The sequence below is a fragment of the Geotrypetes seraphini genome, chromosome 11 (genome assembly GCF_902459505.1).
Source record: "Geotrypetes seraphini chromosome 11, aGeoSer1.1, whole genome shotgun sequence".
Classification (NCBI taxonomy): Eukaryota; Metazoa; Chordata; class Amphibia; order Gymnophiona; family Dermophiidae; genus Geotrypetes; species Geotrypetes seraphini.
The window spans coordinates 125,018,442-125,046,141 of NC_047094.1; the positions used below are offsets into that span (position 1 = coordinate 125,018,442).

The following is a 27,700-nucleotide window of genomic DNA, read 5'->3' on the forward strand; positions in this document are numbered from 1 at the left end:
AAGGTTTAATGTCATGCAAAGCTCAAAATCCAAATTGATTATGATCAAGAACATCATGTGCCTCAAGAAAATCTAAAAGCTGATCATAGACTACTCTCTCTAATACTTTAGCAAGAGGAGCTGGATCTATATAGTTCCTTACTAGACTCTTTTCAAATGTCTGTCCTTTTAATAATAGTTTCACAATAGGTTTATTTAAGGCATCTGGAACTACTTCTTTAGAGAAAGATTTGTTTATAATCTGAGCAAAATTCTCAAGCATCAGTTTTCAGTGGCTTAAGGACAGCAGGAAGATAGGGTCAAGAGAGCAAATGAATTTGCTGACTGGAAAACATTTGAAAGTCAGCAATGCAGAGCAGTCTCTAAAGGACAGGATAGCTCAATAGGCAAATTATTTGAATCAAATTGCTCCACAATGTGGCTACCTAAACAGCATTACAGGGCTGGCTAAAGATGTAGAAGTCACAATCCTGCTGGGGACGAGCGATCAAAACAGGATCAACTTCAAACTCGATGTCGGGAAGGGGAGAGGCACTAAAACCTCAACCACGACTTTAAACTTTAAAAGGGGAAGATACGATAGCATGAGAACCATGGTGAAACAACGGATCAAGAAAAAAAATGGGCAAAGTCAAAACGGTAGAACAGGCATGGTCCCTTCTGAAAAATACTATCACGGAAGCACAAAGCCTCTACATTCCGTGGATGTTCAAAGCAAAGAAAACAAATAGCAAAAAAGAGCCGGCATGGCTTACTAAAGAGGTTAAAGAAGCCATAAAAGAAAAGAAGGACTCCTTCAAAGCATGGAAACGCATGAAAACAACCGAAACTTGGAACAAACACAAGGATGATCAGAAGAAGTGTCACAGGGCTGTGAGGGATGCCAAAAAGGACTATGAGGAGACAATAGCGCAGGAGGCCAAAAACTTCAAGCCCTTCTTCAGATATGTGAAAAGGAGAAAACCCGCAAAAGAGGCGTTGGGACCGCTGGACGACCAGGGAAGGAAAGGGTACATCAAGGATGACAAACAAATCGCAGACAGACTAAATTCCTTCTTTGAAACTGTTTTTACAAAGGAAGACACTGCAACAATTCCAGAAGCAGTGAAAGTGTTCAAAGGAGCAACAAAGGACAGCCTTACCACAGTAGAAGTGGACTTGGACCAGATTTACCGCCAGATCGACAAACTCAAAAGTGACAAATCTCTGAGAGTCTTGAAAGAGCTAAAAGTGGAAATCGGTGAACTATTGCAAAAACTTGCAAACCTGTCAATCAAAACAGGACAGATACCGGATGACTGGAAGATAGCGAACATCACGCCAATATATAAAAAAGGATCAAGAGGAGTACCGGGCAACTATAGACCTGTGAGTCTCACGTCGGTCCCTGGGAAGATGGTTGAGGCACTGATCAAGGATAGCATAACCCGGCACTTAGACACACACGACCTGATGAGAGCCAGCCAGCATGGATTCAGGAAGGGGAAGTCATGTTTGACGAACCTACTTCAATTTTTTGAGACAGTAAACAGACAAATTGATAGTGGAGAACCGGTGGATATTGTATACTTGGATTTCCAGAAAGCATTCGACAAGGTTTGATTTTGATTTGATTTCTTATATACCGCTATACCATGAGGTTTACAATCAAGATACATTAAAGATACAATTAAATAAGATAAGTAAAGATAGGTACTTGGAAATTCCCTAACTGTCCCGAAGGCTCACAATCTAACTAAAGTACCTGAGAAAAACAATTAATGAATAGTAAAGATGTAAAATATAAAGACAGAGGTAGAAACAAGATATGAAACATCCCATCAAGAATTCATTTAATAAATTAAATTAGGATTAAAAATAGAAAATAAATAACGATAAAAATAAATAAAATAAAAATGAATTTCAATCAGACAATAGGATCTGATGTTAGAAGATCATAAAGACTACATGCCAGGAGTGAAAGCTGGTATGCTCCTTGAGCCCTGAATAATGAAACCCAGCAACCAAACGATATTTCAGTCATAAGGTTCCCAGGATGTAGTGATGAGTACCAAAAAGCAGGCTGGACATAATGGATCAGAGTTAAGGCAATACCAAATTGCAGGTTAGACAAATAGGATCTGATTCAAGGCAATGCCAAAAAGCAGGCTTGACAAGGTTCCACATGTAAAGACTCCTCAGGAAACTTCAAGGCCACAGAATAGAAGGAGACATACTAAGATGGATAGGTAAATGGCTGGAGAACAGAAGGCAGAGAGTGGGCATAAATGGGAAATTCTCAGACTGGGAGACTGTGACTAGCGGTGTGCCCCAGAACTCGGTACTTGGGCCCATCTTATTTAATATCTTCATAAATGACCTGGAGGATGGAACATCCAGTGAGATCATCAAGTTTGCAGATGACACAAAGCTATGCCGGGCAATCAAATCGCAGAAGGACAGCGAAGAACTCCAGAGCGACTTGAGCCGATTGGAAAATTGGGCAGATAAATGGCAGATGAAGTTTAATGTGGAAAAATGCAAAGTCATGCACTTAGGAAGAAAAAATAAGGAAAACAAGTACAGTATGTCAGGTGCAACTCTGGGAAAAACCAAACAGGAAAGGGACCTGGGCGTATTAATCGATAGGACCATGAAGCCATCGGTGCAATGCGCGGCAGCAGTGAAAAAAGCGAATAGAATGCTAGGCATGATAAAGAAGGGAATCACGAGTAGATCGGAGAAAGTAATACTACCGCTTTATAGAGCAATGGTTAGACCACACTTGGAATACTGCGTCCAACATTGACCTCTATACCTAAAGAAGGATTTAAAAGTACTCGAGAGGGTGCAGAGACGAGCAACGAAGCTAATAAAGGGCATGGAGAACTTGGAATATGAGGAATGACTTAAGAGACTGGGATTGTTCTCCCTTGAGAAGAGGAGACTGCGAAGGGATATGATCGAGACTTTCAAAATACTGAAAGGAATCAACCAAATAGAGCAGGATAAAAACCTATTTACAATGTCCAATGTGACAAGGACAAGATGACATGGACTAAAGCTAAGGGGGGACAGGTTCAGGACAAATATCAGGAAGTTCTGCTTCACGCAAAGAGTGGTGGAAACCTGGAATGCTCTCCCAGAAGAGGTAATTGCAGAATCCACCGTTCTAATGTTTAAGGGTAAGTTAGATGTACACCTCCTTATGAGTGGCTTAAGGTGACATAGGTAAGGGTAAGCTAGATGCGCATCTTTTATGAGAAGCTTAGAGTGATATGGGGACTAATACTATGCCATGGTACACCTGGCGGGGCCTCTGCGTGTGCGGATCGATGGACTTGATGGACCTAGGGTCTGTTTTCCGGAGATGGCACTTCTTATGTTATGTTCTAAAATCCTATTGCAAAATCTTGACTGGTTAAGGATGTATCAACAGATAAGTTAGATCTTACGCTACAGCAGAAAATAATTCTTTAGATGCCATCTGAGTAATTTGCATTACACTGCTTCTTTTTAGCATTCAAAATTGCAGTGTTATAAATTTGCAATTTAAGATTATAGTCTTCCAAAGTAACTCTTGAAGGATATTTCCTTCATAGTCATTCACACTGTCTCAAGTTGCGTTTTCAATTTCTAATCTATTCTGTTTAGCAAAGAACCTTGTAGGGTCGTGATGGAACATAAGATTGAAGGGAGCAATTTCTATTAAGAGAAGTTAAAGGAACAGTATTTCTTTGCTGTACAACCTGTGTTGCATCCAATAATTCAAAATTTGTCAAATTAATGCTTGGAGTGGGTCTCAAATCAGGAAGTTCATAGTTCGGGACAACTGTGTAGGATTAGCATAACAAAACCTGGCAAAAGATATTTTAAAATGAAACTCTGTAAAATACTAATCTGGCCAGGAAACATTCCTGACCTGATCTATCCCAGCCCAATTAGGAAGTAAATTTTTATCCACAAAAATAAGATAAAAAATATGACCATTGGTATGATTTGGAGAGACCACAATTTGCTTCCAAGGAATTGATCAAATGTGAAAAAAAATGTTCAACAAATGTTCAAATGTTCAGAACTAGATCCACATGCATTTAAAATCACCTTAATTAATAGTGTTGTAAGATGCCAAATTTAAATCCACAATAAATTCAATTATATACGAGTAATAGTTGTAAAGAACTCCAGGAGCACAATAACATAAGACAATATTTAAAACAGAAGAAGTCAATGCTAATATTTCAGAGCCAGCTAAATTAAATAGGTCCTGTTTAACAAATTTATAAGTATCTCTGGAGATGAGAATTACCTGCCCCTCTTTTATTTTCTTGAGATGAATTATATGCATGATAATTTAGTGGACAAACTTAATTAATAAACACTAAATCCTCCAGTAACAATCATGATTCAGTAATATACATAATACGGGTCCTATAGTTTTTGACAAAATCAAACAAAAGTGAAATCTTATTTCTCACTAACCTAGCATTTTAAGATAAACAGAAACACAAGTAGGTCTAAAACTAATTAAAGGAACTCTTAAAAGATTTCTGTCAAGCTGAATGTCTTAAGATAACTTCCTCATAGTAGCCCCTTCTACTAATAGGTATAGAAAAAATGACCATTATGACCACAATTCAAGCAAAGAATAAAAAAGTTGAAAAACACCTGCTGTAAAATTCAACCAAGATTCTCACGCAAAATCCACACAGAGAGCACAAAGAAGCACTCCTTCATTGGCACCTCCGGTGTCTGCTTCACACATCTGATGTCACGGTGGGTGGGGGTCAACTGTATTCCATTCAGCATCCAAATGCAGTTCTTAACTGAAGCATGCACTGTTGGTAGTATACTATTCAAACACAGGAGATTTAAGCATGCTTTGTTCTCACCTCTTGTCAACGTACGATCTGCCTTTATATCAGAACATGCATAAATTTAGGGCTAGATTCACTAAGGCCATAGATCCGATCCATGAGTGATCCGATCTGATACGTGGCCAGGGGGCTGATTCATGAAGCGTCCTCATTCAAATGAGGGCGATCGGAGTCATTCCCCCAACCGACTGCAGGGATCGCTGAAGAGCGATCCCGACGCATGCGCAGACCATCTTCTTTGCATGCACATGCTTACAGAGCTTGAAACATTTTTTTACTTTTTTACTTCATGAGCCCGTGGTTTTAACCTGCTTTAAACCTGCGGGTTAAAATCACGGGCTCGCACTGCGGGGAAGGGCAGGAGAGTCGGGGCAGAGAGCAGGGCGGCGAGTCAGTGCAGAGAGCAGGGCAATGAGTCGGGGCAGAGAGCAGGGTGGCAAGAGGCGAGTCATAGATACATAGAGTATGATGGCAGAAAAGGGCCAACGGCCCAACAAGTCTGCCCACTCAAAGAACCCTTCCCTAAGCATTTCCCCGGAGTGAACCCACATGTTTATCCCATCGTCTCTTGAAGTCGAGCACATTGCTGGCTTCGACGACCTGACGTGGAAGACCATTCCAACGATCAACCACCCTTTCGGTGAAGAAGTACTTCCTGATGTCGCCATGAAGTCTCCCACCCTTGAGTTTGAGCGGATGCCCTCTTGTTGCCGTGGGACCCGTAAGGAAAAATATATTTTCCTCCACCTCAGCACGGCCTGTAAGATATTTGAACGTCTCTATCATGTCTCTCCTCTCTCTGCGTTCCTTGAGAGAATATAACTGCAGCCTGCTTAGATGTTTTTCATATGGGAGATCCTTGAGTCCTGAGACCATCTTAGTGGCCATTCGCTGAACTGATTCCATTATCCCAGGACAAGCAGGCAGGTATTCTCACTAGTGGGTGATGTCATCCGACAGAGCCCCGATACGGACGTCTCACAAGCATGTCTTGCTTGAAGAAACTCAGAAGTTTCGAGATGCCCGCGCATGCGCCAGTGCCTTCCCGCCCGATGGTCCGGGCGTGTCTCCTCAGTTCTTTTCTTGCCACGGAGCTGAGAAGTCTTTCTTCGATTCTGCGCTGATTGAACTCCCGCTCTTTTGCCTTCCATAGCCGCGTTTTTGAGTTTCTTTTACTCTTATCGTGTGTTTTATTTTTTTTATTTCTTTTTAAAAAAAAAAAGACGTATGGCAGCCGGTCCTTCGAGGCGGGCCTCCTTCAGTGATATGCCTCCTTTAGAGCCCATCACGCCTCCGTTCGAAGAGGCCTGGAATCCCTCTTCGGGTAATCGAAGTCCTGGGCATCGAAAATCGCAGGAAAAGTTCTTCCGCACTCCATACCAGGCCTGGGCTGCGGCTCGAGAGGCGTCAAATCTCCCGCCTCTTCGCTCCACGGCCTCGAGTCCCATCTGCTTGCTAGAGGCGTCGGGGGACTATGCTAAGCATCGTCATTCTAGATCCCCCTCCAGACACCGGGAGGGGCATCGGTCCAGGCATTCCTCCCGGCACTCCTCAAGGCATTCGGAGGTTTCGCCGCAGAAGAAGCAGCCACGCATGGGGTACTCTTCCTCAGACATGTCCCCTCCGCAGGGACCGGAGTATGAGGAACCATCCACCTCTTATTCTCCCTGTCACTCCCAGGTCTCTTTGGACCCCGAGGCCTCGACTTCGTCCAGTCCTTCTCGGAGACCGGTGCTGGCGGATCAATTGTCTTTTTCTTCCTTCCTCCGGCAGATGGCGGATGACCTGGACATTACTTTGGACACCGGTTCGCGGTACTCCAAGGAATACCTCGACACCATGCATTTGCCTCATCCTCCTGCGGAGTCTCTTCGCCTGCTTCTCCACAAACTTCTCGACCAAACGCTCATGAGATGTTTTGAGACGCCATACTCCATTCCTGCGGTCCCCGGCAAGTTGGATGCCCGATACCGCACGGTCCATCACAAGGGGTTCGAGGGCCCTCAACTTTCCCACCAATCCCTGCTGGTCGAATCATCCCTCAAGCGGTCTCATCCGTCCCAGGTGTACGCCTCGGTGCCTCTGGGGTGCAGGGGCCGGACAATGGACAAATTTGGCAGCCGGATATACCAGAACTCGATGATGGCTTCCAGAGTTCTTAATTATACGTTCCATTTTGCTTTTTATTTGGAGTTCTTCCTGCCTGTGCTTCGGAAGTTCACACCTTACATTGAATCTCGGGCTCGCTTCGAGTTCGAGGAAGTTGTGGCTTCGCTGTCCCAGCTGCGCCTTCAACTGATGCAGCCCTCCTATGACGCCTTCGAGCTCTCGGCTCGAGCTGCTGCCTGCTCCGTGGCCATGCGTCGTCTGGCCTGGCTTCGAACCATTGACATGGACCCAAACCTCCAGGACAAGCTTGCTAATGTTCCTTGTGCGGGAGCGGATTTATTTGACGAGTCTATCGAGACTGTGACGAAGAAGCTGTCTGACCATGAAAAATCCTTTCAGTCTATTCTTCGGCCTAAGCCTAAGCCTCAACAGTCTCGACCTGCCAGACCGCCCTTGATCTATCAGAGGCGTTACACTCCGAGGCAAGCTCCAGCTGCCAGGCAGCTTGCGAAACGACAGCCTCCACAAAAGGCTCCGCAGAAGCTTCAACCGTCCACTGTCCCTAAGGCTACTCAGCCTTTTTGACTCTCTCTTAGGGAGCATAACTGACCTCATTCTGCCATCCCCTGTTTTCCCCATTGGGGGTCGCCTCCATCATTTTTTCCATCGATGGACGGCTATTACCACCGACCTCTGGGTCCTTACCATCATCAAGGAAGGGTACTCTCTGCAATTCCATCGGGTCCCCCCGGACCACCCTCCAAGAGAGTATCCTTCAAACTTGACTCAGACCGCCCTTCTTCTCCAGGAACCTCAAGCTTTGCTCCGGCTTCGTGCCGTCGAGCCGGTCCCTGTGGACCAACACAACCGGGGGTTTTACTCCCGGTACTTCCTTGTCCCGAAGAAGACGGGCGACCTGCGACCCATTCTGGACCTCCGGGTCCTCAACAAGTTCTTGGTCAAAGAGAGGTTTCGCATGCTGACCCTTGCTTCTCTCTATCCCCTCCTCGAGCAGAACGACTGGTTATGCTCTCTAGATCTCAAGGAGGCCTACACTCACATTCCCATTCATCCGGCCTCTCGCAAGTTCCTCAGATTTCGGGTGGGACATCTACATCTGCAGTACCGAGTGCTTCCGTTCGGCCTGTCCTCGTCTCCCAGAGTCTTCACGAAGTGTCTGGTGGTGGTAGCCGTTGCACTCTGGACCAGGGGTCTTCAGGTATTTCCCTACCTCGACGACTGGCTCATCAAGGCCCCCTCGGCTCCAGAGGTCATCTCGGCGACCCTGACCACTATTTACTTCCTGCAGAGTTTGGGCTTCGAGATCAACTTCCCCAAATCTCATCTGCAGCCTTCCCAGTCTCTCCCGTTCATCGGGGCGGTCCTGGATACCATTCGACTCAGAGCATTCCTTCCTCCTCAGCGCATGGATGCTCTTCTTCATCTCTGCCAGTCTGTGTCTTCTCGCCAGTCCATCTCAGTGAGACACATGATGGTCCTCCTGGGCCACATGGCCTCTACAGTTCATGTGACGCCTTTTGCCAGACTCCATCTCAGAATTCCTCAGTGGACCCTGGCTTCTCAATGGACTCAGGTGTCAGATCCCTTGACCCGGCACATCATAGTCATGCCTGCTCTTCGGCAGTCTCTGCTTTGGTGGATGACCTCTTCGAATCTATCCAGAGGTTTGCTGTTTCACACTCCTCCCCACCAGAAGGTTCTCACAACCGATTCATCGACCTATGCCTGGGGAGCTCATCTGGATGGTCTTCGCACTCAGGGATTCTGGACCAGTGCGGACCGACTCCATCAAATCAATCTTCTGGAGCTCAGAGCCATCTTCAATGCTCTTCAAGCTTTTCAACATCTGCTTCACGACATGGTGGTCCTCATTCGCACAGACAATCAGGTCGCCATGTATTATGTCAACAAGCAGGGGGGCAGGGCTCGGCCTCCCTCTGCCAGGAAGCTCTCAGAGTCTGGGATTGGGCGGTTCGCCACAATGCCTTCCTCAAAGCTGTCTACATTCAGGGAAAGGACAATGTCTTGGCGGACAACCTAAGTCGTCTTCTCCAGCCTCACGAATGGACTCTCCATTCCAAGCCCCTTCATCAGATATTTGCACAGTGGGGGACGCCTCAGATAGATCTCTTTGCTGCTCCCCACAACTTCAAACTGCCTCAATTTTGCTCCAGGATCTACACTCCTCATCGTCTCGAGGCGGATGCCTTTCTCCTGGATTGGGGGAATCGCTTTCTGTATGCGTTTCCTCCCTTTCCTCTCATTCAAAAGACTCTGGTCAAGCTGAAGTCCGACCATGCCACCATGATTCTGATCGCTCCTCGGTGGCCCAGACAACCTTGGTTCTCCCTTCTGCTTCAACTCAGCAGCAGGGAGCCGTTCCTTCTTCCAGTGTCTCCTTCACTGCTTACTCAGCATCAGGGACCTCTTCTGCACCCCAACCTGCAGTCTCTCCACCTGACAACTTGGCTCCTCTCAACGTAACTCCTCACCAGTTTTCCCAGGCGGTGAGGGATGTTTTGGAGGCTTCCAGGAAGCCTGCTACTCGACAATGCTACTTCCAAAAATGGACTAGATTTTCTTCATGGTGTGTTTCCAATTCTAAGGAGCCTCAGCGAGCCTCCCTATCCTCTGTACTGGACTATCTTCTCCACTTGTCTCAGTCTGGTCTCAAGTCTACATCTATACGAGTCCATCTGAGTGCTATTGCGGCTTTCCATCAGCCTTTACAAGGGAAACCTCTCTCTGCTCATCCTGTGGTTTCCAGATTTATGAAAGGACTTTTTCATGTCAATCCTCCTCCAGTGGTTTGGGATCTCAATGTTGTCCTTTCCCAGCTGATGAAACCTCCTTTTGAGCCTTTCAACAAGGCTCCACTGAAGTTTCTCACTTGGAAAGTGGTTTTTCTAGTGGCCCTCACGTCTGCTCGCAGGGTCAGTGAGCTTCAGGCCTTGGTGGCGGATTCTCCTTTCACAGTATTCCATCATGACAAGGTGGTCCTCCGCACTCATCCGAAATTCCTGCCTAAAGTGGTCTCTGAATTTCTGCTATGCCCAGGCTGGATTACCCCTTCCCTGTAAGGTCACAGCCCATAAGGTCAGAGCAATGGCATCTTCTGTAGCCTTCCTCAGATCGACACCGATTGAGGAGATTTGTAAGGCTGCCACTTGGTCCTCGGTTCATACATTCACCTCTCATTATTGTCTGGATACTTTCTCCAGAAGGGATGGACAGTTTGGCCAAACAGTGTTACAAAATGTATTCTCCTAAGTTGCCAACTCTCCCACCATCCCATTGAGGTTAGCTTGGAGGTCACCCACTAGTGAGAATACCTGACTGCTTGTCCTGGGATAAAGCAATGTTACTTACCGTAACAGTTGTTATCCAGGGACAGCAGGCAGCTATTCTCACGTCCCACCCACCTCCCCTGGGTTGACTTCTCTGCTAGCTACTTGAACTGAGGAGACACGCCCGGACCATCGGGCGGGAAGGCACTGGCGCATGCGCGATGCGGGCATCTCGAAACTTTTGAGTTTCTTCAAGCAAGACATGCTTGTGAGACGTCCATATCGGGGCTCTGTCGGATGACATCACCCACTAGTGAGAATAGCTGCCTGCTGTCCCTGGATAACAACTGTTAGGTAAGTAACATTGCTTTCTCTTCACATCCTTTTGATAATGTGGACTCCAAAACTGAACACAGTACTCCAGATGAGGTCTCGGGGCAGAGAACAGGAGAGTCGGAAAGGACCTGAGCGACTGGTCCTCAGCAGTCGCTTATTTTTTGATCGGCCAGCCCAGTTGGTGTTCATTACATTTTTTAGTGAATCACTGCCTTCCTACATTTGCATGCCATTCCCCCTCATTTGCATGTGTGGATCAGATCGGGAGTAAGTTTAGTGAATCGGGTCGGAGTCACAAAGTGATCACAGAGTGATTGGGACACGATTGGTGTCCTTAGTGAATCTAGCCCTTAGTTTTTGGATCCTCAGACAGCTGCTGCCGGCGATAAGCCACAAGGGCTTGATATCCCGTTTCAACAGCTCAGTTCTTCATAAGTCCCTTCATTTTGTGTAAATTTTATATTGGCTCAGATCAAACGATCAAATGAAGATAGTAGCAAAGCAAGGCAACATAAGCTGGATTTATCACAAGGAACCCTGACCCTGAAGAAAGGAACTGAAACATGGTCATGTCAGAAGGGGAAATCCTTGCGAAGCCTTGACACAACAGATAAGTGTCCTTCACTATTTATAAGTTGTATATCATTTAAAAGAATATGAACACTATTAAATATAAAATTTACACAAAATGAAGGGACCTATGAAGAACTGAGCTGTTGAAATGGGATATCAAGCTCTTGTGGCTTATTGCCGGTAGCAGCCGTCTGAGGATCCAAAAAAATAAATTTATGCATGTTCTGATATAAGGGTAGATCATACATTGACATAAACTGTTGCTGTTTCAAATCTCCCTAATACTTAGTGGCCGCGTTTGAGTAGGATTGTTCTCACCTCTGTCATCAGCTTGTTATAGGTCTTGCATACTCAGATAACACCACGGATGGGCAGGGTCAGCTGTGTTCCATCTGAGATCTAGGCGCAGCTCTTAAGAATTTGTCCTTTGTATTTCAGTAATTCACTCACGTAAAACCCACAAATAATGTGACAGATGTTTGTTAGACTGACACATAAGTATAATTTCCTATCATTTCTGGATAGTGATATTTAGTCTTCATGTGTCCCAGGATCCTATTAGCTCTGTTTTCATAGCATCCATTTTTTTTTTTTCTTCAATTTATTCAATGGCAGATCTGCTATCCATGGACGAGGGCTCTTTTGCAAACGCAATATCGATGCTGGAGAAATGGTTATTGAGTACTCTGGGATTGTCATTCGCTCGGTGCTGACAGACAAACGAGAGAAGTACTATGATGGCAAGGTATGATGTGAGGGAGGGCAAAAAAATGGAAAGACAGATGAATTTAATTAACCTGCTTGGAGGAAGGAAAGAAACAGTAGATAAGCATCTTCTGTGTATGATAATTGTTTCATTTTGAAAGTGCTTTGGTACCACATATACTGTTCACATATATCTAACCAATCACTGAGGCCTCATATAAAAGCCATCTTATAATATTTGTTAACCCTATATCCTGCTTGCAGGGTTCTCAGTTATCTGATACAATGTGTCCAGCGTACTTTGCTTTTCATGTATTCTTGAGAAATTTAGTAGAGAATGTTTTTAAAAATGGAGAGAAAAAAAGTTGCATCTGATTAGAAAGGAATGAATTATGTTAATGAGTACTAAGGATTGTAAACTACAGACCCCTTTGCTTTGCTTCTCTTCTGTTTACTCCTTGCCCTCCACTTTTTCTCTTTGGCTTGTGTATTCCAACTTTCCTCTTTTTCTCCATGTCTTTTGCTCTTCTACTTTTGCTCTTCCTCCTTGCCTATCTTGCCCTTCCACTGCTTACCCTGATCACCACCTGCCCTAACACAACTTTCTTCCTCTTCAGTTCTCTCATCCCCATCCCTTTCTTCTCCATCTTTTTCCCATTCATCATCTTTCCTTCCCATTATCTCCTTTTTTCCTATCCTTATGCTTGTCTTTCTCTCTCTTCTTTTGTCTCCATTGCCTCCCTTTCTAGTCTTTGTTTCCTCCTCCTTTTTTTCTGCTCCTTCATACATGTGCTAAATGTCTATTCATTTCTTACAGGGTATAGGCTGTTACATGTTTCGCATTGATGACTTTGATGTAGTAGATGCTACTATGCATGGCAATGCAGCACGATTCATCAACCATTCATGTGAGCCCAACTGCTATTCCCGTGTCATCCATGTGGAAGGCCAGAAGCATATCGTCATATTTGCACTTCGCAAAATCTACCGTGGTGAAGAGCTCACCTATGACTACAAGTTTCCCATTGAAGATGCCAGCAACAAGCTCCCCTGTAACTGTGGGGCCAAGAAATGTCGGCGTTTCCTCAACTGAAAACCCAACTTATGGATATTTGAGACCCAAGATCCCCTACAATTCTGGGGCGATGAAGTGTTGGCAGATCCTCAACTGAGACCCTCGCTGGCAAGAAGCCGATGTTACCTCAAATGAGAGAACTCCCCAAGAGAAAGGGCTGTGAGATCCAATACCTTTAGGCAGGTGTAGTGTTTTCTTCCCATACAGAAGGAAAGAGCAAAAAGGTAGTATGAGACAATACAGAAAGATCAGGGAATTGGAAAAGTACAAGAAAACACTTACCAAATCAGACTCCATCAGCAGCTACCAATATTGAATGCCCTAGTTCCAGAGAGAGTATCTGGAGAAGACAAGAGGAATTGCTGCTTCCTGCACTTACTGCTAGGGACTGTGAGGATGAGATTAGAGGAGATTACAATAGCTTCTGGAGCAGGAGAAGAAGGTTGACCTGTTTTGGGAGTGGAAAATGAGTCTAAAGAAAGGTCACTGCTTGTACACACTTAAATTGCAATGGGAGTAAGTGGCCAAATGTATCTCCCTCTCCCTCATATCTCCTGGCTGTGCCCCTGCTCCAATTCTGTGTACTTTACTCCTGTGAGGCAATCATTTGGATTATCTTCTCTGCATCTGCAAGGCCTCTTATGTGATTTGGTTAGGACGACAGGAGAAAGAGGGACAGGTTAAGAAAACTGAAGCACTGGAAAAGCAAGCAGAGTCTTGCCTAAACATTTACAGCAGTTTATAGCTATACTGAATCATTTTATGACGGTCTAGAGTGCTCCCCGAGACACGGTATATTTTGACTCCCACTAAATTGTAATCATTGCAGATTTTACTCTGAAATTTACTAGACTCACTCAAAAAGCCCATAGTATACTTGACTAGAAACCTGCATAGTAGAGCTCAAAATGGCTTTATCTGCTAATAGGAGTCTTAAAATATCTCCTGCAGAGTAAATGAGGTGCACAAATTCTACCACTGTCAGCCCTTTGTCCACTAAATTTGCTGGCTCCATGAGTTATCAGGAGAGGATTCTATATTGAAGTCTCTGGTTCTGAGTCATTCAGACAAAGCTGGAAAAGACTCAGCCAGTAGTACTTTTGCAGAAAACTCTTTTGTAGACATCATAAGCTTTATTTCTTTTAATGCCATCACTGTACACATCAAAACCTACTGATTGTGTGATTGCAAAGCTAATGGAATGACTAAGGGGTCATGATACAGAGTCGTGATCCCTGCACAGTCTATCTGGAGAACTCTTCAGGAAGGTTGATTTCAGGTTCAAAGGTTCCTCAGTCAACTATTTAAAAAACAAATTTACCAAGTAACTTGATCTGTAAATTTTGTGTTTTTTTTTATTTGTTCAAAAGGTTTTTTTTTCTCCTTTTCCTCCATTTTTCTTTTGTAGTTTCTGTTGGGGGGGGGGGGGGAGAAGGCTAGTGGCATTTAGTAGCCTCTTTCTGAAAGACTGACCCCTATGTGTTTGTATATCTGAGCTAATGAATCAAGGATCTTTGAAACCTTTGCTGCTTTGGACCTCTAAGTTGATTGTGTGTAAGCACTAAGAATTAATCCTTTTGATTACTAGATTTGCATGGAAGCTCTTGTTACTAGAATCTTGGTATGTTTATGGGGGAGGCTGAGGGAGGTTTTCCTTTGCCCTAGTGTGGGGGTTGAGTGAAAATGAGCCCTTCCCCCACAGCTGAACTGTACTAATATTATGACAGCAGTTTTCTGAGCCAGAAGAGATTGAGATGATTCTGCTAAGGCAGAGCAAGAAATGAAAGCCCCACTTTGCTCTAGGTCCTCACCAAATCACAAAGCTGTTTTTGTATTGTGGGGGAAAATGCCTTTACACAGGCAATACACAAATCAGCAGAAGCAGTGTGTGGATTTGCAAAGCACACTCAGTAATTAGTTCTATGCACCCTTCTTCATTGTTACTGCCTGCTGTTCATTATCCAGAAACTGTTACTCCCCTTGCGAATCCTGAACTCTAGAAGCAGTCACATTCTGTTCATTTGCATGTGACATCAGCCAGTATGGACCAGCCAGGGACTTGGTGTGAGGTAATGTGCTACCTCAGCTACATGACTGCTCTGAGTTTAGGGAAATGTGCAGGCAACTGTTCTAAATAACTTAAAAACAAATTGTTTGGAAAAGTTTTTACTTGACTGATTGTGTTTTGGAATAATCTGCCATGGGTGCCTGGAGCTGTTGCTTAGCACTGCACCACAAAAGCCAACACATTCACTTTATTTGGGGAGGAGGTAAATAATAGAAGGTTACCATTTCTTCCATAGGGACTGTTAATTCCCCTCTTCTGCACCTCACTCACCCACCAGTGTTGCAAGCTTCAGCAGGGAAGTACAGGATGCAGAGTACAGAGAGAAAATATGTCTCGCATCTTTGGTACCCTCCCCAAAAGGAAAGTACCCCAGAGATACAATTCATCAACCCTTCTCACAGAATACACATTTATACACACTCTGCTGCAGTGCCTGGAAGAATGATGTCCTGTCAGGTAGTCAAGCTTAGTGTCACAGATGCTTGCTCTGCAGGCATGGTATATTGATGGCCTCTCCCACTCCTTCCAGATTGGACTGGAATAGGATTATGTATGTTAAATGGGAATGTGGAGAGGTTATGATGATATGGTTTGCAGATAACCATGGACAAAAGTGTGGTCTCTTTTTTTTTTTTTTGTACTTTCTAATAAAAATTGTGACAATTTTGACTAGTTATTCTAATGTGTTTAAAATCCCTCAGAATAAAGCTGAAAAAGAAAAATGCTGTAAATATTTGTATACATATTTCTAAACCTGTTTATTTTCTACGCACTTTTTTATTTAAGAGATCAGTAAGTAAAAATGTTGAGATGTTTTGACTTCCTGTTCGTATAATTTTAAAATAAAAGAGATTTTGTTAAAAGAGAACAGAACAGGTCTTTCATTTTGCTTGCTGAGTCTTCCTTTAACACAGCAAATGCTAATTCCAGCTTCAGGAAATGGCACCCAAGTTACTCTCCTCCAATAGTCAATACAGATTGACAATCTCCAGTTTTGACTGTCTTTAAGAGGACAGTATCCTACTCTAGAAAATACGGCAAATATTTTATTTTCAGTTTTTGCACAAGTCATAGCCAAATAATCTGTATTCTAGAAATACAAAGATTAAAACACATATATACATAAGACCAAAATCGTGTGATATGGGTTTAATTTTATGGGTTACCAAGCAAGATAGACATCTTTTCTATCAGCCTTCAAAGAACTAGCCATCACACAATTCAAGAAACCACAGCCTGATACCTCTTAAAAAAGAAATCTCTTCAGCTTAATTATTTTTGTTTGTTGTTTTATTTGAATTTAGCTCATATGTTTTTCAGTAGTACCGTGTTTCTCTGAAAATAAGCCCTATCCTGATTTTCAGGGTAGGTCTTAATATAAGTCCTACCCCCGAAAATAAGCCCTAGTCGCCGGCAGCCACGCTTCCCCATGCCGAGCTGAACCACTGAACCCCCACTGACCCTCTATCCTTCCCATCCATCCGAACCCCGCCGACCACGAGCCATAAATACCTTCCTCCAGAGCAGCGTCGGACCAGCAGCATTCTAAACAGACTGCTTCATGGCCTTATCGCTGGTGAATTCCCTCTGCCGTGTCACTGATAATGTCATCAGTAATGCGGCACACAGAAGGCCCTGGTGAGAAGGCTACGAAGCAGCCTGTTTAGAGTGCTGTTGGCCCGACGCTGCTCTGGAGGGAGGTATTTATGGCTCATGGTTGGCGGGGTTCGGATAGGAGGGAAGGACTGAGGGTCAGCGGAGGTTCGGCTGTGCGGCGGGGGAGGGTGCTCAAGGGAGGAAAGGATGGAAGCTGGGTAAGGGTTCTGCACGAGGGATGAGAGGAAGGAAAGGATAGAAGCTGTGCAGGGGGTTCTGCACAGGAGGATGAAGGGATAGAAAGATGCTGAAGAGGGAAGGCACAAGGGGATGGGTGAAGGGAGGAAAGATGTTGCACATGTGGGGGAGAGGAAGGAAAGAGAAAGAATTGGGGTGAAGGAGAGGAAGGAAGAGATGATCATGTACATGAAAAAAGCCCTACCTGAAAATAAGACCTAGTGCATTTTTTGGGCCCAAATGAATATAAGACTCTTATTTTTGGGGAAACACGGTAGTTTAAGATGAGCTACATTCAGGTACACTAGGTATGCTAAAATATTAGGCAATTTCTGAAAGCTTAATCTCTAAAGCAGTATTCTTTAGTAAACTCCAGGTCGGTATAGGCATAGATCATACAGATGGGTAATATCTCATCATGACCAGCAGGTCTTCTTTCAGTCTACAGCAGGTGTGAGTGAGTTGCACCCATCTCCCTTGGTTAGGGCTGTTGGAATTTGTTTAAGGCTCCTAGTTCCTGTTTTTGTGTCAGACTGAGCTTGGGTGGGCCCTGTTGGGTGCGTCTGACCTCGGAGGGGGGGGGGGGTGTCACACCCGGCGGGTCTCATGCTGGATTTCCCCCCCCCCCTTTCCTCCACCTCCCCAACATTTTTGTAGCGGTGCCTTAGCAGTAAGCCTTGCCCCCAATTCAGGTAAGACATACTGCTTTGAGAGCCAGTAGAGTCTGATCTGCAGAAAAAAAGATCCTGAGGCAGTGCCGGTCTAAAGGGTTGCTTTCCCTTTACATTTTCTGTAAATTACTGTATTTTTTCACTAACCAGCACTTTTCTTTTAGTTAGCATATGGAGCAATGAGCACATTACAAGAGAAAAAAAAATGCTCATTGTGCTCCAGATGCGAGGCACTCATGACCGGCCTGTACAAGCGTTGTATAGGCCAGTGTGGTGGGGGATCCTTGGCAGCAGGTTCTGGCGGGCAGAGTGCCTTGCAAGTCGGCAGCTGACAGCGGGAATGCCCGGGCTTCCCCCACCGCCCATGGAGAGATTTCCTATGGAGCGGCTGGGGATTCCCTCACAGCTAATGCCAGCTTGCTTGCTTTAGCGGCTGGGACAGTTCAAGCTTCCCAGCCGCTACAGGCCTTGAAGGGGTTCTTTTTGGCAGGATCTTCGCTGTTTTTGGAGGGAAGTCCCTCCATCTTGTTTCAAGCCTCAGGTGATCTTCCCCCTGTCTTAGAAAAACAAGAGCAGGTTTCAGCAGGGTCCCCTGAGTCCTATGGGGCTGCCGGGGGGTTTTCTCTTGATTTAATTTTTGCTTTATGCAAAGCGTATTTTCAGGCTGACGGGGGTCCTGCATTCACCCCGGAGGTTTCAGGGGGATTCCCTCCACACCCCCTACAGCTCTGCCCCCCCCTCTACTCCTTTAGCACCCCCTCATGCCTGCGGGTGGCCTGGGACAAAGACTTGTGGTCTGAGGAGCGTATTGACCTGGATGAGGACCTGGACCCTTAGGGAGACCTCCAGGATCCTCTCGAGAGGACGGCCACTGATAGCGGGGCAACGACACTTCCATCTACCGGTGAGGAGGCATAAGAACATAAGAATTGCCGCTGCTGGGTCTCACCAGTGGTCCATCGTGCCCAGCAGTCTGCTCACGCGGCGGCCCTTAGGTCAAAGACCAGTGCCCTAAGTTAAATTAGCCTTACCTGTGTACGTTTCGGTTCAGCAGGAACTTGTCTAACTTTGTCTTGAATCCCTGGAGGGTGTTTTCCCCTATAACAGCCTCCGGAAGAGCATTCCAGTTTTCTACTACTCTGGGTGAAAAAGAACTTTCTTACGTTTGTACGGAATCTATCTCCTTTTAGCTTCAGAGTGCCCTCTCGTTCTCTCTACCTTGGAGAGGGTGAACAACCTGTCTTTATCTACTAAGTCTATTCCCTTCATTATCTTGAATGTTTCGATCATGTCCCCTCTCAGTCTCCTCTTTTCAAGGGAGAAGAGGCCTAATTTCTCGCTGTATGGCAACTCCTCCAGCCCCTTAACCATTTTAGTCGCTCTTCTCTGGACCATTTTGAGTAGTACTATGTCCTTCATGTACAGCGACCAGTGCTAGACACAGTATTCCAGGTGAGGGCATACCATGGCATGATAACCTCTGATCTGTTCGTGATCCCCTTCTTAATCATTCCTAGCATTCTGTTTGCCCTTTTCGCCGACGTCACACATTGCGTGGACAGTTTCATCAACTTGTCGACTAGAGAGCTGCACGGGAACGGGGACGAAGGGAATCTCGCGGGGATCCCGCGGGTTCCCCCTTCAGATCACGGGGATCCCGTGGGGATGCCCGCTAGGGTCGCGGAGATCCCGTAGGGACACCCCCTAGGTTCGTGGGGATCACGTGGGGACGCCCCTCGTGCTCTCGGGGATCCCACGGGGTTCAATGCGAGGCTCATCTGATTTTCCTACCTGCCCTGCTGCGAGGCTCCTCTTCCATTTCCTGCCTGCCCTGCTGCAGCACACATAGCCAATCGGAAGTCTTCCCTGATGTCAGCGCTGACGTCGGAGGGAGGGCTTAAGCAAAGTCCTCCCTTCGACATCAGCGCAGGTAGGGAAAAGGCAGTAGCTACCAAAGGGGGGGGCGGTCCGCTCCGGGTGCAGCCATGGGGGAGAGTGTGCACAGCCGGTCAGGTCCCCTTACCTTTGTGGCGCTTCCCCCGACCGACCGACAACAGGCCCGGCTCTGTAAGAAGGTAATTTAGATTCACGGCTACAGGGCAGGGAGGTTTGTCAGACCGGGCCTGTTCTGTTGTCGGTTGGGTGAGGAAGCGCCACAAAGGGGAGGGAGAAAGGGAGGAAAAGTGGAGTGAAGAAGAAAAGACGCTTAAGGGAAATGGGTAAAACTGAGGGGGGAGAAGGACGCTGAAAGCACTGGGGAAGACAAAAGAGTGGAGAAGGACGCTGAAAGGACATGGGGAAGACGGGAGGGGGGAGAAGGACGCTGAAAGCACATGGGGAAGACAGGGGGGAGAAGGACGCTGAAAGCACATGGGGAAGACAAAGGGGTGGAGAAGGACGCTGAAAGGACATGGGGAAGACAGGGGGGAGAAGGACACTGAAAGGACATGGGGAAGACGGGGGAGAAGGACGCTGAAAGGACATGGGGAAGACAGAGGGGGGAGAAGGACGCTGAAAGGACATGTGGAAGACAGAAGGGGGGAGAAGGATGCTGACGTACAGAGAGAGAGGAGACATGACATGATAGAGACATTTAAATATATCACCGGCCGTATTGAGGTGGAGGATGATATCTTCTTTTTTAAAGGTCCCTCGGCCACAAGAGGACATCCGCTGAAAATCAAGTTTCAAGTTTATTAAAATTTGATTGATCGCTTATTACAAGCTAAGCGATTAACAATTTATATAAAATAAGTAGGATTTTAAAAAGTAAAACAATAAATGAGGTTCAGATACAAACAGACAAAACAGACTAACATGATACATAAGGAAGGAGAAAAATGGAAGGGAATAGTTACAATATTTAATCAAGAAATGAAAAAAGAGGGGGTAGGAAAAGACATACGGAAAGGGAATGTGAAAAATTGGATGAATAGTAATTAAATATAGAGCATTCTTAAACGTTAAAAGCGTCTTTAAATAAAAAAGTTTTTAAAATAGTTTTAAATTTATTAAGATCTTTTACTTCTCTTATATATAGTGATAAATTATTCCAGGTTTGGGGGGCCATTACAGAAAATATGTCATACCGTCTGGTGCCAATTATCTTCAAGGATGGAATCATTAAATGTCCTTGTGATGAAGAGCGGAGGGATCGTATTGCATTGTAAGGAATGAGTAGCCTATCTATGAATTGTGGTTCATGCGTAGTTAATGTTTTAAATACTAATAGAGAAATTTTGTAAATTATATGGTGGTTGATAGGCAACCAATGCGAATCAATAAGGAAAGGAGTGACATGATCAAATTTTTTGCCATTATGAATCAGGGGTGGGAAATTTCATGGCGACACCAGGAAGTTCTTCACCAAAAGGGTGGTCGATCGTTGGAATGAACTTCCACTTCAGGTGATTCAGGCCAGCAGCGTGCCGGATTTTAAAAGGAAATGGGATACACATGTGGGATCTCTAGGGGGGTAAATTCAAGGGGGTAGGGTTGTTGGAGTGGGCAGACTTGATGGACTGTGGCCCTTTTCTGCCATCATCTTCTATGTTTCTATGAGATGGGGAGAAGGACGCTGAAAGGAAATGGGGAAGAGAGATTGGGGAGAAGACGCTGGCAGGGAAGAAGACAGAGATGCCAGACTATGGGGGGAGCGGAGGGAAGAAGATGGGTGCCAGACCAATTTGGAAGGGGGGGAGAAGGAGAGGCACAGTAACAGAGCAAATGGAAGACACAGAGAGAAAAGAGACAGTGGATGGAAGGAATTGAATGAGAACATGAGGAAAGCAGAAACCAGGCAACAAAGGTATGAAAAAAATATTTATTTTTTTTTTGCTTCAGGATAAAGTAGTATATTAGTTGTGTTGATAAAAATTTATAAACATTAGAGGCTCTGGTAGAAACCCGTTTACAAAGTATGTATTCTTCCCAATTAATATTTCCAAATTAAGTCTTTTTGCTTATTTTTAAATGGGTTTCTACCAGAGCCTTTAATTCAGTAGCATAATTAACTGAAATAACTATTTCTGAAGTTTATAGGGACGGACGGGGACTTAGGGGATTCCTCGCGGGGACGGGTGGGGACAGAGGGATTCCTCGCGGGGATGGGTGGGAGTCCTCACGGGGACGGGTGGGGTCGGGTGGGATTTCTGTCCCCGCACAACTCTCTATTGTCGACCAGTACTCCCAAGTCTCTTTCCTGGAGGGTCTCAAAGTACCGCACCGGACATCCTGTATTCGTGTATAAGATTTTTGTTACCGACATGCATCACCTTACACTTATCCACGTTGAACCTCATTTGCCATATTGTGGCCCATTTCTCAAGCGTGTTTATGTCACGTTGCAGGTCTTCACAATCCTGCGTTTTCACTACTCTGAATAACTTAAGTCGTCTGCAAATTTAATCACCTCACTCGTACCAATTTCCAGATCGTTCATAAATATGTTGAAGAGTACGGGTCTAAGCACCGAACCCTGTGGCACTCCACTTGTGACGCTTTTCTAGTCTTGAGTATCGTCCATTTACCACCACTCTCTGTTTCCTATCCGCCAGCCAGTTTTTAATCCACATGAGTATTTCACCCTCGATTCCATGGCTCGCAATTTTTCGAAGCAGTCATTCATGTGGAACCTTGTTAAATGCCTTCTGAAAATCCAGATATACAATATCAACCGGGTCACCCTTGTCTATCTGTTTACTCCCTCGAAGAAGTTCAGCAAGTTCGTCAAGCAAGATCTTCCTTTGCTGAAGCCGTGCTAGCTGGTCCTCATCAGATTGTGTCCGTCAAGGTGATCAATGATGCGGTCCTTTATCAGTGCCTCTACCATCTTTCCCAGTACCGAGGTAGTTTCCCGGATCTCCCCTCGAATCTTTCTTGAAGATCGGCGTAACATTCGCCACCTTCCAGTCTTCCGGAATCCTTCCCGATTTGATCGTGGTGTGCCTTTTTCAGAGGGACGAGCTCCCAGATCTGATTCAGCAGGTCTCCTCGGTGTTGTGCTTTTAGGAGGCGCTACCGAAGACTCTGCATGTAGTAAACCCTCTTAGGGGATCTGTTCTGTGACCCACTCCTTTCCTATCCATGAGGATGTTTGGGATATTGTTCTGATGCAGTAGAATATGCCGGAGGCGCCGTTTCGGTTTGCACGCTCCATGGCTCATCTGTATCCCATCCCGGAGGAGGATAGTGCTACCTTGAAGTCGCCAGTGGTGGACCCAGTAGTCTCAGCTATTGTTAAGCGGCATACAGTGCCCGTAAAGGACGGTTCTGCCATATGGGACTCTGAGGAGCATAAGTTGGAGACCATTCTTAAGAAGAATTTTGATGTCTCTGTCTTTGGTATCCAGGCCGCTATTTGTGAGGGGCTGGTGGCTCGGGCCATGTTTCGGTGAGTCTGATGACTGGTCTTTGGATCAGGAGGTGGAAAAGAATGAGATGGCTGCCTCTTTCCTCTTGAGGAGGAATGTTTAGGCTCCTTATGATGAAACACCATGTAGAAAATCTTGTCCATTTTTGGTGATAGCATTGTCTAGTTGTAAACTTTCTAGAAGCTTCTAAAACATCTGATAGATTTAAAAAACTGGAGGAGTTATGTTGAAAGGTACCAGGCTGTCAGGTTTAGAGACTGCAGGTTGGGATGAAGCAGAGATCCTTGACTCTGTGTAAGCAGAGAAGGAAAAACTGGTAGAAGGTATGACTCCCTGCTGCTGAGTTGAAGTAGAAGGGAGTACCATGGTTGTCTCGGCCGAGGAGCAATTAGAATCATGGTGGCATGAGCATTCTTCAATTTGACTAGTCTTGAGAATGGAGGAAATGCATAGAGGAATAGATTCATCCATTGTAGGAGAAAAGCATCTGCCTCGAAGCGGTGAGGAGAGTATATCCTGGAGCAGAAGAGGCAGTTTGAAGTTGTGGGTAGATGCAAAGAGGTCTATCTGAGGTGTTCCCCACTGTGAGAAAATGTGATGAAGAGACGAGGAATGGAGTCCATTCGTGAGGTTGCAGATGACTCAAGTTGTCCGTCAAGGAATTCTGAGCCCCTTGAATGTAGACAGCTTTAAGGAAGGTGTTGTGACGGATTGCACAGTCCCAAACTTCCAGAGCTTCTTGACAAAGGGAGGCAGACCCCGTCCCTTCCTGTTTGTTGACATAATACATGGCGACTTGGTTGTCCGTGCGGACGAGGACTACTGTCGTGAAGATGTTGAAAAGCATGTAGAGCTTTGAGGATTGCTCTGAGTTCCAACTGATTGATATGACACTGACGATCCGTATTGGTCCAGAGGCCTTGAGTACGGAGACCATCGAGATGAGCGCCCCAAGCGTAGGTCGACGAGTCTGTTGTGAGGACCTTCTGATGAGGGGGCATGTGAAAAAGCAAGCCTTTGGAGAGATTGGAAGAGAGCATCCACCAATGGAGAGACTGCTTCAATGAAGGATTGACTGTTATGTGTTGAGAAAGTGGGTCGCAAACTTGTGTCCATTGAGATGCCAGGGTCCACTGAGGAATTCTGAGGTGAAGTCTGGCAAAAGGAGTCACGTGTACTGTGGAGGCCATGTGACTTAGAAGTACATAGAAACATAGAAAGATGACGGCAGATAAGGGCCATAGCCCATCAAGTCTGCCCACACTATTTACCCACCCTCTTAAGTCTACTGACCCCCTAAAGAATAATTGTAATTATACTGTCACTCTACTGACCCGCTCATTCAGTCCTAGTGACCCTCTCCCTTGGCATGACCTCGTAGGGATCCCACATAGGTATCCCATTTGTTCTTGAAGTCTGAGATGCTGCGTGCCTCGACCACCTGCACTGGAAGCTCGTTCCAATGCTCAATCACTCTCTCCGTGAAGAAGTATTTCCTGGTGTCTCCACGAAACTTCCCTCCCCTGAGCTTGAGCGGATGTCCTCTTGTGGTCGAGGGTCCCCTGAGAAGAAAGATATCATCTTCCACCTCTACCCGTCCCGTGATGTACTTAAATGTCTCAATCATGTCTCCCCTCTCCCTACGCTCCTCGAGAGTGTAGAGCTGCAATTTGCTCAGTCTTTCTTCGTACGGGAGACCCTTTAGCCCCGAGACCATCCTGCTGGCCATCCGCTGAACCGATTCAACTCTGAGCACATCCTTACGGTAATGTGGCCTCCAGAATTGAACACAGTATTCCAGTTGCGGTCTCACCATGGCTCTGTACAGTGGCATCATGACTTCAGGTTTCCTGTTGACGAAGCTTCTCTTGATACAACCTATCATTTGCCGTGCTTTAGATGAAGCCTTCTCCACTTGAGTGGCTGCTTTCATGTCAGCACTGATGATTACTCCTAAGTCTCGTTCTGCCGTAGTCCTGGCTAAAGTTTCTCCATTCAGGGTGTAAGTTCTGCAAGGATTTCCGTTGCTGAGATGCATGACCTTACATTTCTTGGCGTTGAAGCCCAGCTGCCAGATCAAGGACCAACTTTCTAAAGTACGCAGGTCTTGCTCCATAGCATCCTGAAGATTATAGCCGTTTACTACATTGCATAGTTTGGCGTCATCAGCGAATAAGGTTACCTTGCCTTGGAGCCCTTGAGTCAGATCCCTAATGAATATGTTGAAGAGGAGTGGGCCCAGGACCGAACCCTGTGGCACTCCGCTGGTCACCTCCGACATTTTAGAAAGGGTACCGTTGACCACCACCCTCTGAAGTCTGCCACTAAGCCAATCTTTAACCCATGCAGTTAGAGTCTCTCCTAATCCCATAGATTTCATCTTGTTCAGCAGCCTGCGGTGTGGGACGCTGTCAAACGCTTTGCTGAAGTCCAGGTACATGACGTCCAATGACTCTCAGTGTTCCCGCTAAGCTGCGCTGGGGTGCGCTGGCGCACAAAATATTACCTCGCAGCGCACAAGTTTCTCGTCACAGCGCACACAGTGTAGAGCACAGTTCTTCAACCGCCGGTCCGCAAACAAAATCTTGCCGGTCCGCGAAGGATTCGGTCCCCGCCGCAACGAAAGGCCGGCGTCAGCTGACTTGCAACTTCCTGTTGCAGTCGCTGTGCCGGGACTCCTGCCTTCCACCGCGTTTGCCTCCTGCCTTGTCTCCGCACCTCCAGACCAGCAGCGGCAGCTGTGTATGCTTTTAACTTCGGAACAGAGCTGCCCCTAATCAATAGTTTAGCGCGGTTTCATGAGGCAGCCTCGGGGCCTTTGCTAGGCCGGCCCACATCGCATCATCGAAGCGGGCCGGCTATCAAAGGCCCCGAGGCTGCCTCATGAAACCGCGCTAAACTATTGATTAGGGGCAGCTCTGTGCCGAAGTTAAAAGCATACAGAGCTGCCGCTGCTGGTCTGAACTCTTGGGCCGCTGAAGGAGGGCAAAAAGCAGCTGTCCTGGAGGTTTCCCTTCCTCTCGCCTTTACAGGTTCCTTTTTTCCACCTTTTTTTTTTTCCTTCAAACGGCAACGGGCCCCAGCATCGACATCAATCAAGTAAGTTCCACTGTCAATCAAGCGGTTCTGCTCGGCCAAAGCTTCCCCTGTGACATGAGCCACCCTCAGGGGAAAGAAAGTGACCCACAAAGGTGAGGGGAAGGGGGGCAGATGATGGAAGTTGGGGGGGGGGAGAGAGAGAGAGAGAAGGGGCAGATGATGGAATGGAGGAGATGAGAGAGAGAGAGAAGGGGACAGATGATGGAAGTGAGAAGAAGGGAGAGAGAGCAGAAGGCAGATGGATGTCAGTTGAGAAGGGAGAGCAGATGCTGAATGGAAGTGGGGAAAGAACACATACTGGATGGAAGGAGGAGATAAATAAAGGGGGAAGAAAATAGTAAGATAATGGAGGGGTGAGGGAAAGGGGTGACTGACAAGCTGTGTGTAGACACAGTGAAAAGAGGGAAACGGGACTAAATAGTAAGAAAGAATTTAATTTAGATGGAGGCAGAAAATAGAGAAGGAAGACCAGAGAAGAAAAGGGAAGAGAGAGCAGAGAATGATCAGATCTGAGTGGAGGAAATGAGAAGAGAGATATGCTAAAAACCACAGGGGGGAGGGAAGGATAGAGATGCAGTTATTTTGAAGCTACACTGTTAAGTTAATATGCTGTTGGTAGAGTTGCAGTGGCATCCTAAACATATTTCTGGCAAGCCAACTGTATATGGTGACATTATTAGAAGATGACTGTGTGAAACTTTAGGGAACTTGGATGCCAATCAGTTTTTGGAAGCCAAAGGAAAACATACATTTTTTGTATGCTATACTGTATGTTTGGCTCGTTTCTACTTCAGTTTTGTTCTTGCCTTTTCGTTTTGTCTTCCTTCCACCATCTCTTATCTGCCTTCCTTATCATCCTTTTCAATGTGATTTGGCAGCTCCTGTCAATCATAGGCTGGCTGTGCAAGATTGCTAATTCTAGATGCCTGGGTGACCTAATGCCTGTGCATGTGATTTTCTGTTTTTGTGTTTAAAACATTTTGCTGAAAGCACAACAGTGCAAAAGAGTAAAACAGATTTTATGCTGTTTATTCTAGGAATAAGCAGTGGGCTTTCCTAAGTCCATCTTAATAATGTCATGCAGATTTTTTAAGGAAATTATCCAAATCTTTTTTTAATTACATGTTGAATGAAAAATATTTTCCCAGGTTTGTTTTAAATCTACTACTTAAAAGCTTTATTGCATGCCCCTTTACTCCTAGTATATATTTATTTTATTTTTATTTTTTAGTATATATATATTTATCTTTTGGCATGGCCCATCAGTTATAGCATTTGCTACATGATGGGCCATGCCAAAAGATAAATGTAGCATTTGCTACATGAATTGATTTTTTGTCACGTATGGTTAAGGGGCTGGAGGAGTTGCCGTACAGCGAAAGATTAGAGAAACTGGGCCTCTTCTCCCTTGAGCAGAGGAGATTGAGAGGGGACATGATAGAAACATTCAAGGTACTGAAGGGAATAGACTTAGTAGCTAAGGCAGGGAGAACAAGAGGGCACTCTCTAAAGTTGAAAGGGGATAGATTCCATACAAACGTAAGGAAGTTCTGTGGTAGAAAGCAACATATTTATTTGGCTCATAACTTGCTGGCGCCCGATATTTTTAGCTCACAGTGAAAAAAGTTTGCTCACAACACCCGCCCGCTTAGAGGGAACACTGCTCCTGAGTCTAGTCTTCTTGTTACCCAGTCA

General features: G+C 45.7%; 1 protein-coding gene across 5 annotated transcripts in view; it reads left to right on the forward strand.

The window, feature by feature from the left end:
- KMT2B (lysine methyltransferase 2B) overlaps positions 1–15,889 on the forward strand; it is a 496,236-nt gene extending 480,347 nt beyond the window's left edge. For all 5 annotated transcript variants that reach the window (XM_033963412.1, XM_033963411.1, XM_033963413.1 and 2 more), the window contains 2 exons: positions 11,798–11,927; positions 12,705–15,889. In XM_033963412.1, the coding sequence (XP_033819303.1) occupies positions 11,798–11,927; positions 12,705–12,980 (406 nt within the window). In that variant the 3' untranslated portion in view covers positions 12,981–15,889. The remainder of the gene's footprint in view (positions 1–11,797; positions 11,928–12,704) is intronic.
- Positions 15,890–27,700: the final 11,811 nt, after the last annotated feature.